At 44.9% G+C, this 16,374-nt stretch overlaps 1 protein-coding gene across 1 annotated transcript; it reads right to left on the reverse strand.

Annotated features, from left to right (window-relative positions):
- Positions 1 to 421: 421 nt before the first annotated feature.
- Positions 422 to 16,349, reverse strand: LOC138637154 (zinc finger protein 721-like). The gene is made up of 6 exons (XM_069725641.1): positions 15,281 to 16,349; positions 12,588 to 13,536; positions 8,798 to 8,916; positions 6,696 to 8,232; positions 4,416 to 4,534; positions 422 to 2,400 (listed from the first exon to the last, which is right to left on the reverse strand). Exons 1-6 carry the CDS (start codon positions 16,050 to 16,052, stop codon positions 941 to 943), a joined length of 4,956 nt encoding a protein of 1,651 aa, XP_069581742.1. The 5' UTR covers positions 16,053 to 16,349; the 3' UTR covers positions 422 to 940.
- Between the last annotated feature and the right edge of the window lie 25 nt (positions 16,350 to 16,374).

The following is a 16,374-nucleotide window of genomic DNA, read 5'->3' on the forward strand; positions in this document are numbered from 1 at the left end:
ACAGTCTCTCACGTGAGGTCCAGTTCAGTCCAGATATTCAGGATGAGATGATTGTGACGTCCTCCGGTCTCCATCTCCGCAGCAGTGATTCAGTGGCAACCTCATGTTGTCGCGTTTCCATGGTAACACATACTTCCTGTTTCTGTGAAACTCACTCAGGTGAGAACTAAACTCACATTGATCGACGATAATTTCTGTTGTTACAGTTTCTGTTGAAGACGTTATAACATAAAACAGTTCTGATGATGACGATGATGATGCTGGGAGAAGATGAAGGCTGCCAATATTCAAGTAATCATTCAAATAGAACAAATCATTTTTTAAATGCGACGAACATGCTTCCTTATTTACCGTGTTTTTACCGGCTCCTGGTCGTCATGGTTTCCTCCCTTCACAATAAACTCACAGCGATGTCATCGTTTCACCGTTTATAAACCAGCTTAAGAAACACCTTTATGACCTCGCTGAAGTCTCTTATTGTGAAAATCAATGTGTCTAAACTTTCTTCTTTCAAAGTTAAACTCAGTTTCCAAATCTTTTTTATTTCATATTTATATTTAAGTTTATCAAACAGAAAATATCTTCGATTCAGAGAAATAAACATTTTACATGAAAATCAAAGTCTGAAACTCAAATTGACAGATTTTCAAAGCAAAATACTTAAGCCCTGCCCACTGCGTCCACTGCCAGTTTAACAAAGTTGTTTTTTTAAAAGACGACAGCGTTACTTTGCGGGATTTAAAGCTGCTTTTCACTTCATCGGGAACATGTTGGAACTTTTCACTGCAACAAACAAACACTGAATTATTATATTTTTCTAAGTAAAACATACAAATATTATTAAATAATATATTTCTCTGCTAAACTGAATATAAACTGAACTGTCACTCCAACTGCTCTCAACAACTTGTCAATATAAATCCCTGTGGACAGGAAGTGATCAGGAAGTGATCCGTTCCCACACACTGAACTGGTAGAGTTTTTCTCCCATGTGACTCGTCATGTGTCGCATCAGGTGGAAGTTCTGATTGAAACTCTTCCCACATGTTGAGCAGCTGAACGGTTTCTCCCCCGTGTGGAGTCTCATGTGCGTCTTCAGGTTGCACTTCAGGCTGAACTTCTTCCCGCACTCGCTGCAGCTGAAGCGTTTCTCCTCCGAGTGCTCGTACATGTGCAGCGTCATGCGTCTCTTCAGAGAGAAGCTCTTGTTGCAGATGGAGCAGCTGAAGGGTTTCTCTCCGGTGTGGATCCTCATGTGGCTCCTCAGGTTGCCGCGGCGACAGAACGTCCGGCCGCACTCGGAGCAGCAGAACGACTCCTCGGGATTGTTCCCGATGTCGTTGACCTCCGACTCTCCGGTTTGATCCCAAAACTCAACGCCGCCTTCCGTCTCCGGTTTCAGAGGTCCGACTCGGCCGTCGACCTTCGTCCTCCCGTCGTGAACCTTCATGTGTCGGCTGACGTCTCCGCTGTATCTGAAAGGCTTCTGGCAGATGGAGCAGCTGAAGGGTTTCTCTCCGGTGTGACTCCTCATGTGACTCAGCAAGTGGTCACGGCGGCAGAACGTCCGGCTGCACTCGGAGCAGCCGAACGACTCCTCTGGATTATTTCTGGTGTTGTTGACGTCCCAACGCTCGGCACCGGCTGTCTCAGATTCTGGAGGTTCAGCATCAGAACCTGGATGTGTGTTTGGATGTGAGTTCCCGCCTCCCTCTGGTCCCACGGGGCCGCCAACTCTCTTCCTGCCGGCGTGGATCTTCATGTGTCGGCTGACATCTCCGCTGTACCTGAAGCTCTTCTGGCAGACTGAACAGCTGAACGGTTTCTCTCCGGTGTGAAGCCTCATGTGACACATGAAGTTTCCTTTCTGAGAAAATCTTTTCCCGCAGAAGGAGCAGCCGAAGGGTTTCTCCCCCGTGTGGATCCTCATGTGAGCTCTCAGATACGGTTTACGGCCGAACCGCTGACCGCATTCAGAGCAGCTGAACGGTCGCTTCACGTTACAGTCGATGTCGATGACGGACAACTCAGACGGAGGCTCGCTGCTCTGCTCCCAGTCGCCGTCACTCACCTCCGTCTCTGAGGAGTCGGACGTCTGATGCTGTGAAGCCGGTTCTGTTTCTGTTTCTGTTTCTGTTTCTGGTCCTTTTGCTGGTCCTGGTCCTGGTCCTGCCACACAGTCTGTGTTCTCCTCAGTCCAACTGTGATGAAGCTGTGACCACTGAGGTTTCTCTTCCTCTTCCTCATTCTTCACCGTGACACGACTGAACGAGGAGATCTGAGCCTCCTGCTGCTCCTCTTTAATGAACCGGTCCTCCTGGTCCTCCTGGGCCCCTCGGTGCCGACCGGAGCTCCACTCTTCTTCACCAACGATCACTTTCAGGACGTCTGAAGGTAAAACTGAAACAGACACAGATGTTAATGAATTGTCATAAAATGTAAACTTTAAGTAGTGCTATCTGGTCCGTCACGCGCTGCACATCGGGGAGCCGGATCCTCGACGTGCAGCGCATGAGGGACCGCATATCACTACTTAAAGTTTACTTAAGTTTAAAGTTTACATTTTGTTCTCGTTTCCTGTTGCCAGCAGGGGGCGCTACGACTATGAGGGAATATTACCATACAGGTGTCTTCAGGACGGGACTGTTATCAAAGATGTAATGTTTGGAGAAGGTCGGTCCATGTACATAAGATTTACAGCCATTTGTAGTTTTATGGCAAGATGCTCAAAATGGCCGCCATGCTACGGGCACACTGATGAAAAAAAAACTAATTTTTTTTTTAGCAACTTTTAATCCCAAACATGTGAGTGCACAGAAAATGTTTTAAGTCGGTCCGACAAAATCTGTAGGAGGAGTTAATTAAAGTACAATATGTGCAAATCGCCCAAAATGGCGACTAAATTAAAAATGGCGGACTTCCTGTTGAGTTGAGGTCATGCTGCCAAGAGACTTTTTTGTACATCTTGATGTGATACACATATCCCAAAATTGTGGTGCATGTAGGTGAAACTAGGTGCCAGGGCTGCAGTTTAGGAGGCGCTAGCGAGCCGTTTGCCCACACCTTAAACATCAACTTCCTGTGTCACGGTAAAACATCAAACTTTGCTGCATCGCCATGGCGATGCCCTTTGACAAAGTCGAACTAAATTCTTAATATATCAACCACATGTTTACGCTATTCTGATCCCGACTTTAGGTTCGTGTGATCAGCCAGCTCGACGTAGAAGGTGAAAGTATGAAAAGTGTCATTTCCAGTTGTGGGGAAAAATAAGGAACGAGAATAATAATTCCATTGGATAATAACAGGGCCCTAAATATGATGAAGAGATTCAAAGAATTCTGGAGTGGAAATCACTGCATGGGCTCAGGAACACTTGTGAAAACCATCGTCTGTGAACACAGTTCATCGCTGCGTCCACAAATGATGTTAAAACTCTCCAAAGAAGAAACCAGATAGAAACATGATCCAGAAACACCGCCGCCTTCTCTGGACCGAGATCATTGAAGATGGACTGAGGTGAAGTGGACAACTGTCCTGAGGTCTGATGGATCACAATCTGAGATTCGGTTTGGAAATCATGGACGCTGCATCCTCCAGGTTAAAGAGGAGAGGGACCATCCAGCTTGTTATCAGCTCAGTTCAAGCTGAAATCCTCTATCAGGCAAGAATGGGACCACATTTCCTAGAACAACTTTATAGAGACGTGTTGCTGACATCACGTTCTCAATGAGAAAATATATTTGATATAAAACAATAAAATGTCTCAGATTCAATGTTTGATTTGTTGTCTTTGGTCTGTTTATAATTAAATATTAATGTTTACATAATTTATAATCATCACGTTCTGTTTTTATTTACATTTTATGAACGGTCTATCATGTTGGTGGAAGATGAACATCAGGATGGAAAATGTTACAAGAACATCTGTAAAGAGTTTTAGACTCAGACGGCTTCATGGAGGAAGTTTAATAAACCTCAGCGTTGTTTCATGTTCTGTTTTTATTTATTTGTTGATCTGATTTATTAAAATTAGACCTTAATTCAGTTTGTTGTAAAGTTGCTGAGTCCAGAAACAAGGTCACCGGTCCGACCCGGTCCAGATCTGAACCACGTCACCGGTCCGACCCGGTTCAGATCATCTCATTGGTCTGGATGTAAATAAAAACAGGGACTTGTTCCTTTTTTCATTTTCACAATAAAAGTTTAATGAATCAGAAACTGTGTTTTAAAGACTCGTCAGAGTCTCTAAGATATTCTGGACCGGGTCGGACCGGTCCAAGTGTCGCAGGTTTAGACCTGGACCGGGTCTGATGTGGTCCAGATCGGTCCTCCACGAACGGTGGATGGATTGTAAAGCTAATGTTAGCTTAGCACAGCGCTGACGGTTCCCGCCGCAGAAGAAGAAAACAAACCTTCAACTCGCAGCCTCGTTTCCGGGTTCAGACCCGGGTCCAGAACCTCCCGGTCCCGGTCCATCTGCGCTCTGTTTACTGGACCGGATAATCGGCGGGTGTTCGGGATCAGCTGTCGGCTTCACTCCGCTCACCGTCTCTTCAAACAGGAAATACATGGAAGACACTTCCGGAGTGTTTCAAAATAAACGCTTCTGTATTGTGATGTTCCTGCTGCGTCACCGAGTCCTCTTGTTTCACGGCAGACTTTAAGTTCACAGCTCGCGGAGGAGGAGCGTGTCCACAAAACAGTCCGATGAAATACTGAGAAAATAAAATGATGAACAACATCATCACGGTCGTTTACATCCAGACCGGAAGTCAGAGGATCCACATCCTGGACGGGAGCCGGCGGGACTCAATTCACTGTTAATCCAGTTACAGCAGAGCAGGACACAAAAGTTCAAACTGATCTGAACATTAAACTCAGCGGAGCAGAAAGTTTCATATTAAAGTGGATTCGTTAAAAATAAAAATATATATAATATAGATATAAACATCTCTCCTGTTTTAAAAGCAGAAGCTTCATGAATCTGATCCTGAACATAAAAACTAAAAGCTTCATTCTCTGGTTTCTTTTATTAATCACGTGATCTAATGCTGCCTTGTCATTGGTCGATGGAGATTAATGTCCCAAATGAAAATGAAGCAGAATAATTTAGAAATGAGATCGTATGGAGGCGTCGATCATGACCTCTGACCTCCAATCGGTTAGTGTCCCGTGTTTCCTCCTGCTGTCTCATCGATCCCTGCGTCTCCGTGGAAACAGCAGCATCATAGCTGCAGGTCGGGTGAACAGTTCAAACAGCAGACACCACAGTAGAAAAAGTTCTTCAATTGTTTATTTTACAAAAACTGAAAAAAGATGGAAACTATGAATACAACCTTGTTTCTAAAAAAGTTGGGACGCTGTATAAAATATAAATAAAAACAGAATGTTATGATTTGTAAATCACATGGACTCATGTAATTTTAAAATAGAACACAGACAATATATCAAATGTTGAAAGCAAGAAATATTATTGTTTTATAAAAATCTCACCTATTTTGAATGTGATGGCAGCAAAAGGTCTCTAAGAAGTTTCTACAGTCAACAAAAGATAAAAAAACAAAAAAAAACACCTGATGGAACATCTGACAACTAATGAGGTTACCATGGCAACAGATCAGTAACATGATTGGGTATAAAAAGATGATTTCAGAGAGGCAGAGTCTCTGGAGTGGAAATCGCTGCATGGGCTCAGGAACACTTGTGAAAACCATCGTCTGTGAACACAGAGTTAAAACTCTAGTTTTAGAGTTGATGCAGCTCAGTGGTGAACATGATCCTGTCACGTTATAGAGATGTGTTGCTGACATCAGATTCAAAATGAGCAGATATTTTTTTATAAAACAATAAAATTTCTCAGTTTCAACATTTGATATGTTGTCTTTGTTCTAAATTAGTTTACATGATTTACAAATCTTCACATTCTGTTTTTATTTATATTTTTCCAAGTGCTCATAAGTGTTACCAATATTGGGAAAAGGTGGGCGGGGCTCCAGCTGCTGTACAAATTGAAGTTTTTCCATGTTTCTACAAACCGTCTGTCTGCAGCTTAACTTCAGTCCAACGTGACTGTCGGTCGCTGAAGTTCGGCTCTTTGATACCGTCCGGATCCAACGGTCATTTTTAGGAACATTTTAAATGACACAGGACGCTTCGGGTTCACATTTTAAAAAGAGTTTCAGGCTTCAGCAGTGATTCAATTCAGTTTCTTAAAAGAGTCAAATTTGTTTCCATTTTATTGGAAGGTAAAAAAATCATGAACTTCGGACAGGAAGTGGATGAACAGAAGCTTCTCTACTCACGCTGAATGGGTCAACGAGCGGCCACCAGGTGGCGCTTCACACTGACAGAAGTGTCCACTGAGTCCTGTGACAGTTCAATAAAGGTTATTCGGAGCAGTTAAAGCAGCGTTTCAGCTCAGGAACATGTTAAAGTTTTTAAGAAACAGCTCAGAGTCTTTTCTCACTGAGAGGAAGCTGCTTTTACTGAGACAGGAAGACACTGAATGACTCAACTCTTCAAAATAAAATAAAAATATTATTAATTACATTAATTTGTTTCTCTGCTGAACTGAAAACAAACTGAATTCAGTGTGCTGTCACTCCAACTGCTCTCTCAGCACCTTGGATATGAAATTCACTGGATTCAGGAAGTGACCAGGAAGTGATCGGCAGCCCACAGATTAAATACACGTGTGGTTTTTGACCAGCAGCTTCTTGTTGAATCCTTTCCCGCACACACCGCACTTGTAGAGTTTCTCTCCCGTGTGAATCGTCATGTGTTCGGTCAGATGGACGTTCTGTTTGAATCTCTTCCCACATGTTGAGCAGCTGAACGGTTTCTCCCCCGTGTGGATCCTCATGTGCGTCTTCAGGTTTCCCTTCAGGCTGAACTTCTTCCCGCACTCGCTGCAGCTGAAGGCCTCCTTCGGGGGAACCTTCCTCTCGGCCGGGCGGAGCTGCGACGACCCGCCGACGCACCTGTGAGTTCTGAGCTGCGTGTACCAGGTGAATCTTTTGTCGCAGGCGCTGCAGCGGAAGCGTTTCTCCTCCGTGTGGACGGACGTGTGCAGCGTCATGCGCCTCTTGTGAGCGAAGCGTTTATGGCAGAACGGGCAGACGAACGGTTTCTCTCCCGTGTGAATCCTCTCGTGCAGCTGCAGAGTTCCTTTCTGGCTGAAACTTTTCCCACAGAACGAGCACTCGAACGGTTTCTCCCCCGTGTGGATCCTCATATGGGCCAGAATGTTCCCGCTGCAGCTGAAGCGCTTGTTGCAGATGGAGCAGCTGAAGGGTTTCTCTCCGGTGTGACTCCTCATGTGACTCAGCAGGTGGTCGCGGCGGCAGAACGTCCGGCTGCACTCGGAGCAGCCGAACGACTCCTTCTCAGTTTTACCGGAGTTGTTGACGTCCGACGGCGGCTCGCCGGTTCCGTCCCAACACTCCGGTTCTGGAGGTTTATCATCAGAACCGGGACTGACACGTGTTTCTGGATCTGAGTTCCCGGCGGCCTCCGGCCCGGTGTGGACGTGACCACCGGTCACCTCGCCGCCGACTCTCTTCCTGCCGGCGTGGATCTTCATGTGTCGGCTGACATCTCCGCTGTACCTGAAGCTCTTCTGGCAGACTGAACAGCTGAACGGTTTCTCTCCGGTGTGAAGCCTCATGTGACTGATGGAGTTTCCTTTCTGAGAAAATCTTTTCCCGCAGAAGGAGCAGCCGAAGGGTTTCTCCCCTGTGTGGATCCTCATGTGAGCTCTCAGGTGCGGCTTGCGGCCGAACCGCTGACCGCATTCAGAGCAGCTGAACGAACGCTCAACATTACAGTCGATGTCGATGACGGACAACTCAGACGGAGGCTCGCTGCTCTGCTCCCAGTCGCCGTCACTCACCTCCGTCTCTGAGGAGTCGGACGTCTGATGCTGTGAAGCCGGTTCTGTTTCTGTTTCTGTTTCTGGTCCTGGTCCTTTTGCTGGTCCTGGTCCTGGTCCTGCCACACAGTCTGTGTTCTCCTCAGTCCAACTGTGATGAAGCTGTGACCACTGAGGTTTCTCTTCCTCTTCCTCATTCTTCACCGTGACACGACTGAACGAGGAGATCTGAGCCTCCTGCTGCTCCTCTTTAATGAACCGGTCCTCCTGGTCCTCCTGGTCCTCCTGGGCCCCTCGGTGCCGACCGGAGCTCCACTCTTCTTCACCAACGATCACTTTCAGGACGTCTGAAGGTAAAACTGAAACAGACACAGATGTTAATGAATTGTCATAAAATTATCCTGAAAAGATTCAAAGAATTCTGGAGTGGAAATCACTGCATGGACTCAGGAACACTTCTGAAGGTGTTACATCATCTGAACATTAAATCCAACTGAAATCTCTGACGGAGTTTTCTGTCTAAATAAAATAAAATAAAATTAAATGAAATAAACCATTTCTGCATGAAGCTGCTGAGTCCAGAAACAAGGTCACCGGTCCGACCCGGTCCAGATCTGAACCACGTCACCGGTCCGACCCGGTTCAGATCATCTCATTGGTCTGGATGTAAATAAAAACAGGGACTTGTTCCTTTTTTCACTTTCACAATAAAAGTTTAATGAATCAGAAACTGTGTTTTAAAGACTCGTCAGAGTCTCTAAGATATTCTGGACCGGGTCGGACCGGTCCAAGTGTCGCAGGTTTAGACCTGGACCGGGTCTGATGTGGTCCAGATCGGTCCTCCACGAACGGTGGATGGATTGTAAAGCTAATGTTAGCTTAGCACAGCGCTGACGGTTCCCGCCGCAGAAGAAGAAAACAAACCTTCAACTCGCAGCCTCGTTTCCGGGTTCAGACCCGGGTCCAGAACCTCCCGGTCCCGGTCCATCTGCGCTCTGTTTACTGGACCGGATAATCGGCGGGTGTTCGGGATCAGCTGTCGGCTTCACTCCGCTCACCGTCTCTTCAAACAGGAAATACATGGAAGACACTTCCGGAGTGTTTCAAAATAAACGCTTCTGTATTGTGATGTTCCTGCTGCGTCACCGAGTCCTCTTGTTTCACGGCAGACTTTAAGTTCACAGCTCGCGGAGGAGGAGCGTGTCCACAAAACAGTCCGATGAAATACTGAGAAAATAAAATGATGAACAACATCATCACGGTCGTTTACATCCAGACCGGAAGTCAGAGGATCCACATCCTGGACGGGAGCCGGCGGGATTCAGTTCACGGTTAAAAACCGATTTAAAAACCTTCATATGAATCTGTGGAGAATAGGTTTACACCTCTCCGCTTTTATTGTGAAGTCCTGCAGCGGCCCGGCGGCCTGTTTCCGGTTCCGGGTGCGTGTCCGCAGCTTGCTCGTGTGGATGTGGAGCTGCAGCAGGACATGAGCGGAAGTGGGACTCTCCGATCGGTGGAACATGTCCAGACTTCAGGAGCTCAAAGATTCCTTCAAACGGAGGCTCATCACGGCGGCTCGCGCGCATCTGATCGGACACGTGGAGAGATCAATATCCGGATATGAAGAGGCGATCGATCGCAGACGGAAACTCGTGGATCTGCTTTCAAACCGCGACGAGCTGCGGACAGCAGGTTGGTTTTTATTTCTGCTGGAAACACGTCGCTGTTGGATCCAGTCGATCAGAGACGCTGCTAGCTGCTAGCAGTTAGCTGTTGCCATGGAGATGTGTTGCCATGGAGATGTGTTTCAGCTCATCGAGAGGATCCGGAACACGGAGCTCATTAACTTCATATGTCAACTCAGACTTTCTGCTCGAAGCTCTGAGCGCGTTGTAGCTTCTGACCAATCACAGACCAGGACGTGATGACTGACAGCTGTTGAGTGAGACGGTCCCTGGTGGTTTTTATATTAAATATAATAATATAAATATAAAATCCACAACAACGTTTCCCAAAGACCAAAGACAACACATCAAATGTTGAAACTGAGAATTTTTTTATTGTTTTATGTAAAATATCTGCTCATTTTGAATTTGATAGCAGCAACACATCTCTATAAAGTTGTTACAGAATCAACAAAAGATGGAAAAGTTGTGTAAAGATAAAACAAAAATCCACCTGTTGGAACATCTGAAAATAATCCCTCATTCATTAGAAAAGAAGATTCAAGAAGACCTGTTTTTGGGGGCGTGTCTGTTTGATTGACAGGCCTGCGGTGCAGTCAGGTTACAGCTATCGGTGGGCGGGACGTAGTATCGTCATGGTTTCCGATCAGATCGGTCAGATCCACCGCTGGCTCCTCCCCCAGCTCGTCCAAATATGGTCACTTCCTGCTCCGAACCGCTCCGAACTAACAAGATGGTGACAGTGACAGCGTGTGCAGACCGTTTCCTTGTTTTTTTAAAATAACCAAACTGATGATTTATTATCTGAAGAGGTGTCGAATATTTTTACGTTTACCAATTTATTGAGTCTCTAATCTCCACGTTCCACCATCTGTGTTTGTGTTCTTCAGTGTTTCCGAATGTGGCGAAACATTTTCTGACAGAAACTTGCTGGTCGCTCACAGAAGAACAACAAACCGGCCGGCTGCTCGCTTTGTGGGCGGAGCTTGAAGTTCAGGTCTCGACTGGACGTCCACATGAGGACCCACTCCGAGGAGAAACCGTTCAGCTGTGACGATCGCGGGAAAAGTTTCAACCTGAGTTCTAAACTCAAAAACCACAAGAGTCTCGCCGGGCCACCAAGTGTTGAACTTCCTGAACATCAGACTGATGGAGGTGAAGTATTGTCGGTGATGACTCCTCCTCCTCCATGTGTTTGTGTGTGGTGGAGGACAGCTGGACTCCTGCTTCTCCTTCCACCTCCTCACGCTGAATCAGCAGCTCTGTTCCTCCTTCTGTCATCACTCAGCGTGGTGTTAACCTGAATGCAGACTTGGTTTGAGGTTATGTAATATTTTTCTTTTAGGATAATGAAGATAATTTAACACACTTTGACAGTAACTTTGCCAAAGTGTCCACATGTTGTAGTTTTAATCTCTTGTTATTATTTCACTCTGCTGAATATAATATTGCAGAAACTAATTTTAGAGTTGCAGATAACGTTCAATAGTTTTGACTCACAACCCAACACCTCCGTGGGGATTTCAACTCGCTCTTATGTGTAATCTGAAATAAATAACCAAATGCAGGTTAACATTTCAGCACCATGGACAGAACAAAAAGCTTCAATCCTACTGGCTGTTTTTCTGCTACATCAGCAAAAGTTCTGCCTTTGTAATATTTCAACTTTGTTAATTTTACTTTTGTGTTGTATGGTTTATGTGGTGGCTTTACACCAAAGGTTCTGCATTTTTTAAATATTATGACTATTTCTACATGCGAATGTTCAATAAAAACTTACAATCCGTTACTGCTTACATATTTGAGACAAGTAAATACTGTGTATTGCTCAGTAAAACGTGAATTATTGGCTTGACATAACTGCAATCTTTAGGTGATTGTTTTTCAGTAAAGTAAGAAACTGGCTTCATTGCAATATTAGTTATTAACCATAAGTCAGTAATTGGATATGACGATGCCTCTATAAATCAAACTTTGTTTTGTTTTGATATTTCACTTGTTTATATGCGCTGCCTCTAAGTATGTTGTATCTACATACATTTTACATTTTCTTTTAAGTTACTTAATTACCTAAATATATCGAAAACATTAGAAATCATTTCTCACCTACTATAATCAGAAGTTAGGTCAATGATGAAGTTAGAGTCATATTTATGGAATCTTAGCAACTGTTTATTCCCGATCAAGTTGTTTAAGATTTGTCCAAAGAGAGATTTGAACCTGCACTCAGTGAAAATTGAGGTGACAGCTAAACCTGGTTGAGCACCTTGGACAGCAGCAGAAATGCTGCAATTTTATTGGCTGTCACTCTGTGACAGCTATACACGACTGGCGTGCATGAGGCAAGTTTTCTAACGGCAGCACCAATGTTGCACAGATAGTACTTCTACTTTTTCTTCATATCTTAGACGACATGCTGTAGTATGACTTTTTTTTTAAAGTTTTGGACGACATGCGATTAATGCATTCTTTTGTCTCAAGCAGGAATCGAACCCACAACCTTCTCACTGAGGCAACAGCACAACCCACTGGACCACTGTTGCAGTGAGTGTGGACGACCTGCTATAGTATGACTTTTCTTTCCTCAAAAAAAGGATCCATTTATTCTAATTTGATCTCATTATTAATGATGAAATATTGATGACTAGAAAAACATCACAACAAACTCAAACTGACTTCTACAGAAGTTTAATATTTTATCAATATTTTTTTGGGACTTCCTGTTGCTTATTTACTTGAGCATCTAAAGAAGGAAAAACGTCCCGTTTTGTTGGATTCATAATTCTCAATTGAACAAAAACAAAATAACGATGATGATGATGAAGAACAGAGAATTTGAGAAGCTGTAAAAACAAACAAACAAAGAGTCAATTCATATTTATTTGTTTTGTTTGCGAAGCTGCAGCTGATTTTTAAATAAACGGAAACGTCACTCAGCGATCTGCAGTTTATTTATCTGGTGATGAAGTTGCCGCTGTTCTTGACACGTCCCGACACGAGGGGGCGTGGCCTCAGGGTGCACCTACAGCTGACCAAGCAGCTCTGCGGCTCCTCGGCGCTCCGACACACCGGTACACTTGTGGCTCTTGACCTGCGACTGCCAGGTGAAGCGCTTGTCGCAGACGCTGCAACTGAACTGCTTGTGTCCAGTGTGGACGGAGAAGTGGTACGTCAGGTTGGCCTTCTGGGAGAAGCTCTTCTCACACACCGGGCAGCAGAAGGGTTTCTCCCCCGTGTGCACCGTCATGTGCTTCTTCAGGCCGCCCTTCTGCGTGAAGCTCTTGTCGCAGTGCGGGCAGCTGAAGGGTTTCTCCCCCGTGTGGATCCTCATGTGGTTCACGAGCGCGCTGCGGACGGCGAAGCGGACACCGCAGAAGGAGCAGCCGAACGGTTTCTCTCCCGAGTGGCACCGCATGTGTCGGATCAGGTTGGGCCGCTGGGAGAAGCGCTTCCCGCACACCGAGCAGCTGTACGGTTTCTCCCCCGTGTGAAACCTCGTGTGCCGCCGCAGACTGTCCTTGCGACCAAACTTTCGTCCACATTCGCAGCAGACGAACGACTTCTTCCCACCATCGCCCGGCGCCACAGAGTCCGGACCTGGTTCTGGTCCTCGGGTCCGTTTACAGTCCTCGTCGCTGATCTCGGTCTCAGGTTCAGAGTCTGAGACCGGTTCTGGTTCTGGTCCTCTGTAGTCCTCCACAGCGGAGCAGCCGGCTGAAGGTTCTCTGTGATGAATCTGAGGGGACGAAGCTCTCTCTTCATCTTTCTCATTCTTCACAGGAACAGGAGTGGGGGGGGCACCGGGCTCCTGACCGCTCCAGACCTCCTCCTGCTTGATGTGTGAGTCCTCCTGGTCCTGGTCCAGACCGGAGAACGTTTCCTGCTCAGGATGAAGATCTTCTTCACTCACCAGCAGCTGCTGGATGTCTGCAGGAAGCTCTGAGACACAAACACACAGCGGTGAGGTCACCATGAGACAATGAAAAGAGTTTATGTTAATGAGGTCACCATGAGCCAATCAGAACAGTTTGTGTTCTAACAGTAGTTCTGACGGTGCATTCAGGCAGCTGGGAAAGTTCAGACTTGGTAACCTCCAAAACTTTCCAGTTGAGAGTGTTACCATGACAACAACAAAACCCAAAATCTGTCTGAATACAGAAGAATGAAAAACAACCTGGTCGTCACGATAGAGACCATCACAAGGAGGAAACAAGAGTCATTATTATTGTTATCGTTAGTTTAACGATAACAAACTAACGATGGCAAACTAACGATGACAAACTAACGATGACAAACTAAGGATGGCAAACTAACGATGGCAAACTAAGGATGGCAAACTAACGATGACAAACTAAGGATGGCAAACTAACGATGGCAAACTAAGGATGACAAACTAACGATAACAAACTAACGATGGCAAACTAACGATAACAAACTAACGATGACAAACTAACGATGACAAACTAACGATAACAAACTAACGATAACAAACTAACGATGACAAACTAACGATGACAAACTAACGATGACAAACTAACGATGACAAACTAACGATAACAAACTAACGATAACAAACTAACGATGACAAACTAACGATAACAAACTAACGATGACAAACTAACGATAACAAACTAACGATAACAAACGATAACAAACTAACGATGACAAACTAAAGATAACAAACTAAAGATAACAAACTAACGATAACAAACTAACGATAACAAACTAACGATAACAAACTAACGATAACAAACTAACGATGACAAACTAAAGATAACAAACTAACGATGGCAAACTAACGATAACAAACTAACGATAACAAACTAACGATAACAAACTAACGATAACAAACTAACGATAACAAACTAACGATGACAAACTAACGATGGCAAACTAAAGATAACAAACTAACGATAACAAACTAACGATAACAAACTAACGATAACAAACTAACGATAACAAAACTAACAAATAACAAACTAACGATAACAAACTAACGATAACAAACTAACGATAACAAACTAACGATAACAAACTAACGATAACAAACTAACGATAACAAACTAACGATAACAAACTAACGATAACAAACTAACGATAACAAACTAACGATAACAAACTAACGATAACAAACTAACGATGACAAACTAACGATGGCAACGATACTACGATAACAAACTAACGATAACAAACTAACGATAACAAAAACGATAACGATGACAAACTAACGATAACAAACTAACGATGACAAACTAACGATAACAAACTAACGATGACAAACTAACGATAACAAACTAACGATGACAAACTAACGATAACAAACTAACGATAACAAACTAACGATAACAAACTAACGATAACAAACTAACGATAACAAACTAACGATAACAAACTAACGATAACAAACTAACGATGGCAAACTAACGATAACAAACTAACGATAACAAACTAACGATAACAAACTAACGATAACAAACTAACGATGACAAACTAACGATAACAAACTAACGATAACAAACTAACGATGACAAACTAACGATAACAAACTAACGATGGCAAACTAACGATAACAAACTAACGATAACAAACTAACGATGGCAAACTAACGATAACAAACTAAAGATAACAAACTAAAGATAACAAACTAACGATGGCAAACTAACGATGGCAAACTAACGATAACAAACTAACGTTGACAAACTAACGATGACAAACTAACGATAACGCGGGCAGCTGAAGGGTTTCTCCCCCGTGTGCACCGTCATGTGCTTCTTCAGGCCGCCCTTCTGCGTGAAGCTCTTGTCGCAGTGCGGGCAGCTGAAGGGTTTCTCCCCCATGTGGATCCTCATGTGGTTCACGAGCGCGCTGCGGACGGCGAAGCGGACACCGCAGAAGGAGCAGCCGAACGGTTTCTCTCCCGAGTGGCACCGCATGTGTCGGATCAGGTTGGGCCGCTGGGAGAAGCGCTTCCCGCACACCGAGCAGCTGTACGGTTTCTCCCCCGTGTGAAACCTCGTGTGCCGCCGCAGACTGTCCTTGCGACCAAACTTTCGTCCACATTCGCAGCAGACGAACGACTTCTTCCCACCATCGCCCGGCGCCACAGAGTCCGGACCTGGTTCTGGTCCTCGGGTCCGTTTACAGTCCTCGTCGCTGATCTCGGTCTCAGGTTCAGAGTCTGAGACCGGTTCTGGTTCTGGTCCTCTGTAGTCCTCCACAGCGGAGCAGCCGGCTGAAGGTTCTCTGTGATGAATCTGAGGGGACGAAGCTCTCTCTTCATCTTTCTCATTCTTCACAGGAACAGGAGTGGGGGGGGCACCGGGCTCCTGACCGCTCCAGACCTCCTCCTGCTTGATGTGTGAGTCCTCCTGGTCCTGGTCCAGACCGGAGAACGTTTCCTGCTCAGGATGAAGATCTTCTTCACTCACCAGCAGCTGCTGGATGTCTGCAGGAAGCTCTGAGACACAAACACACAACGGTGAGGTCACCATGAGACAATGAAAAGAGTTTATGTTAATGAGGTCACCATGAGCCAATCAGAACAGTTTGTGTTCTAACAGTAGTTCTGACGGTGCATTCAGGCAGCTGGGAAAGTTCAGACTTGGTAACCTCCAAAACTTTCCAGTTGAGAGTGTTACCATGACAACAACAAAAACCAAAATCTGTCTGAATACAGAAGAATGAAAAACAACCTGGTCGTCACGATAGAGACCATCACAAGGAGGAAACAGAGTCATTATTATTGTTATCGTTAGTTTAACGATAACAAACTAACGATGGCAAACTAACGATAACAAACTAACGATAACAAAC

This window comes from Brachyistius frenatus, unplaced genomic scaffold, assembly GCF_029030835.1.
Source record: "Brachyistius frenatus isolate BFR_SWC_R1_liver_20210118 unplaced genomic scaffold, ASM2903083v1 Contig_436, whole genome shotgun sequence".
NCBI classification, from domain to species: Eukaryota; Metazoa; Chordata; class Actinopteri; family Embiotocidae; genus Brachyistius; species Brachyistius frenatus.

Bases quoted from the DNA above. Each gene is read 5' to 3' on its own strand.
- LOC138637154 (XM_069725641.1), bottom strand. From the start codon at position 16,052: ATGGTGACCTCACCGTTGTGTGTTTGTGTCTCAGAGCTTCCTGCAGAC. The intron at 13,537-15,280 runs GTTAGTTTGTCA...CTTTTCATTGTC, and splicing joins CTTCAGCTGCCCGCGTTATC to TCATGGTGACCTCACCGCTG. The intron at 8,917-12,587 runs GTAGGTGCACCC...AGCGGAGTGAAG, and splicing joins GCAGAGCTGCTTGGTCAGCT to CCGACAGCTGATCCCGAACA.